The sequence below is a fragment of the Opisthorchis viverrini genome (genome assembly GCF_000715545.1).
Source record: "Opisthorchis viverrini unplaced genomic scaffold opera_v5_184, whole genome shotgun sequence".
Classification (NCBI taxonomy): Eukaryota; Metazoa; Platyhelminthes; class Trematoda; order Opisthorchiida; family Opisthorchiidae; genus Opisthorchis; species Opisthorchis viverrini.
The window spans coordinates 994,665-996,643 of record NW_008751839.1 but is presented as its reverse complement, the minus strand read 5'-3'; the positions used below and the strand labels follow the sequence as shown (position 1 = coordinate 996,643).

The 1,979-nt window shown below is 47.8% G+C and overlaps 1 protein-coding gene across 1 annotated transcript in view; it reads left to right on the top strand.

The window, feature by feature from the left end:
* The window catches only part of T265_07729 (hypothetical protein), a gene marked incomplete at both ends in the record, with an annotated part of 33,417 nt that extends 32,361 nt beyond the window's left edge, over positions 1 to 1,056 (top strand). Inside the window, one exon of the mRNA XM_009173325.1 lies at positions 41 to 1,056. Within this exon, the coding sequence (XP_009171589.1) occupies positions 41 to 801 (761 nt within the window). The remainder of the gene's footprint in view (positions 1 to 40) is intronic.
* Between the last annotated feature and the right edge of the window lie 923 nt (positions 1,057 to 1,979).

The window sequence follows — 1,979 nt, the reverse complement described above, 5'->3', positions numbered from 1 at the left end:
GGGGCACGTGATAATCTAACTTTCGTTTCCATCTTGCTAGGACCTCCAGGTGCGTGTGCGACAGCTACGAACCTCAGCGCGGCCGACGTTGATTGGTTCACAGTCACAACCGTGGCAAATGGTCCCTATCAGTCTCCAGTCACCTCCTCCATGCCCTCGAGCAAGTCTTCCCTGAAAGAAACTCTATGCCATCCGGCAATTATGTATGACACTTTGGGTTCTTCGGCCACATTCAGTCTGGATGCGATTACGGATACCCTAACACCGGAAGATGTTTCCGGAGCCCATTTGGAGTTGGACCAATTGGATCAGTTCATTTTGACACCGTTGGAGCGAACTTTGTCCATAATGGAGTCTCATCTAGACTCTGTCACAGCACAGCTGATAACATTGGAGCAGGGGGTGAATTGGTCTGCCTCTCCAAAACCGTTGGCGAGACGTTCGTTTGACATGACCGAACAGGAGGTTTCCGAATATTACACTCCCTCCTCCGAAACCAGTTCGGCATTTGGTTCCTCTCCATCACTGTCGTTGAGTCCCACCGGGATACACGAGGAGGTCCTGTCTGGGATCAATCAGTTTTGCCCCCGCTCTGCCATATCTTTGTCCGACCGGTGTACTAAACAGGCTGCCCGCCAGTTGTATCGGTTCACCTCGCTGCAACGGTGTACAGATACTCCACTCACGGCCAACAGCACCCTAAAACTCGGGTCTACTCGGCTTAGTCCTGGGCGAAAAAACAGTTCCCTATTTTCCAAGCGTTTACCTTCCACCGTTCGTCTACTTGACGATCGCCTGTAATTTGCACCGGTTCCCTCTCCCTGCCCAAACTCCTTTTCTATATATAATATCCGTTTTAACTCACGGTCTGCATCTTATTTGTCATCTCATTCTGCAATTTGGCATCAAATATTTTCTTCTACTGCAATGACTACTGGTTTTTCGTCCATCTACCAGGTATTTCTTGTACAAATCACTCACATCCCAGTGCACATTGTTTCTATTCGTTTGGATTCACGAACTGACCGTGAAGATCGCGTTCGGTACATTTTTAACGCTTTCACGCAATATCACTATTCACTGTGTGTTACTCGTTGCGTTTTTCCCTTTCGTGCCAGTTCGAATCAGTCGGTGGTCGTTGCAGTGATCCAATCTGAGAGATCAACGAGGTTGGATAATGCTCACTCACTCAGCTGCCTGTCCTGTGCGTCATAACGAGCGATATCGTTCGTTTTGTAGTGTGCTAAGACTGGGGCGCGGTGAGCTTCGAAGAACCACAGGCAGGTTTTCATTATTAAGCCAAGCAGTGAGAGACGCATAATAATTTGCGACTTTCCTTGAAAAACTCAAAGGTTGGTCGCAGATCGTCGTGTTTCGTACAAACAATTGAGTGATATTGTGGTTATCTTTTCTGTCCTCTTTCAGTCCAACCGCTGTGACGCTGATTTCGGTGAGATTCATGAATAAGCCTCTGCACTCAGTCTGTGAACGAGCCGGGCGAAGTATACCAACTCAATGTTAAAGTAATATCCCTACCGCAAAAGCGCGAGCTACCATAGAATGGACGAGATGGTCCAAACGCGAATTTACTGACCGGAAGGTCCGTGGTTCGAACCCGACCTCTGCCTGTCGACTTCCCTTGTCTAGGCTTGGGCAACCTGGCAGTATCATAGCCCTCGTGCAACCTTTGGGTGGCATGGCAGTTAGGCACCGAAAGGGTGCTACAGCTGAGCAATATTATCATTATACATACCATAGGATCAATTGAAAATTGCAATCCTCGGTTGCACAGCATGTTTGAACAGAATAACCAAAATGCTTCGAAAAGTTTCCGTTTATGTTAGTGATTGCTTCGGGCCAAGATCGAAATGTCAAGTCAGGCCCAACCCTCGATTCATTTTCTGGTAGTTGCTTATCTTCTGGCTCGCTCAATAAGAAATTCAGGGATTCTACGCCAAGACGGATTAGCAACTGCTAAC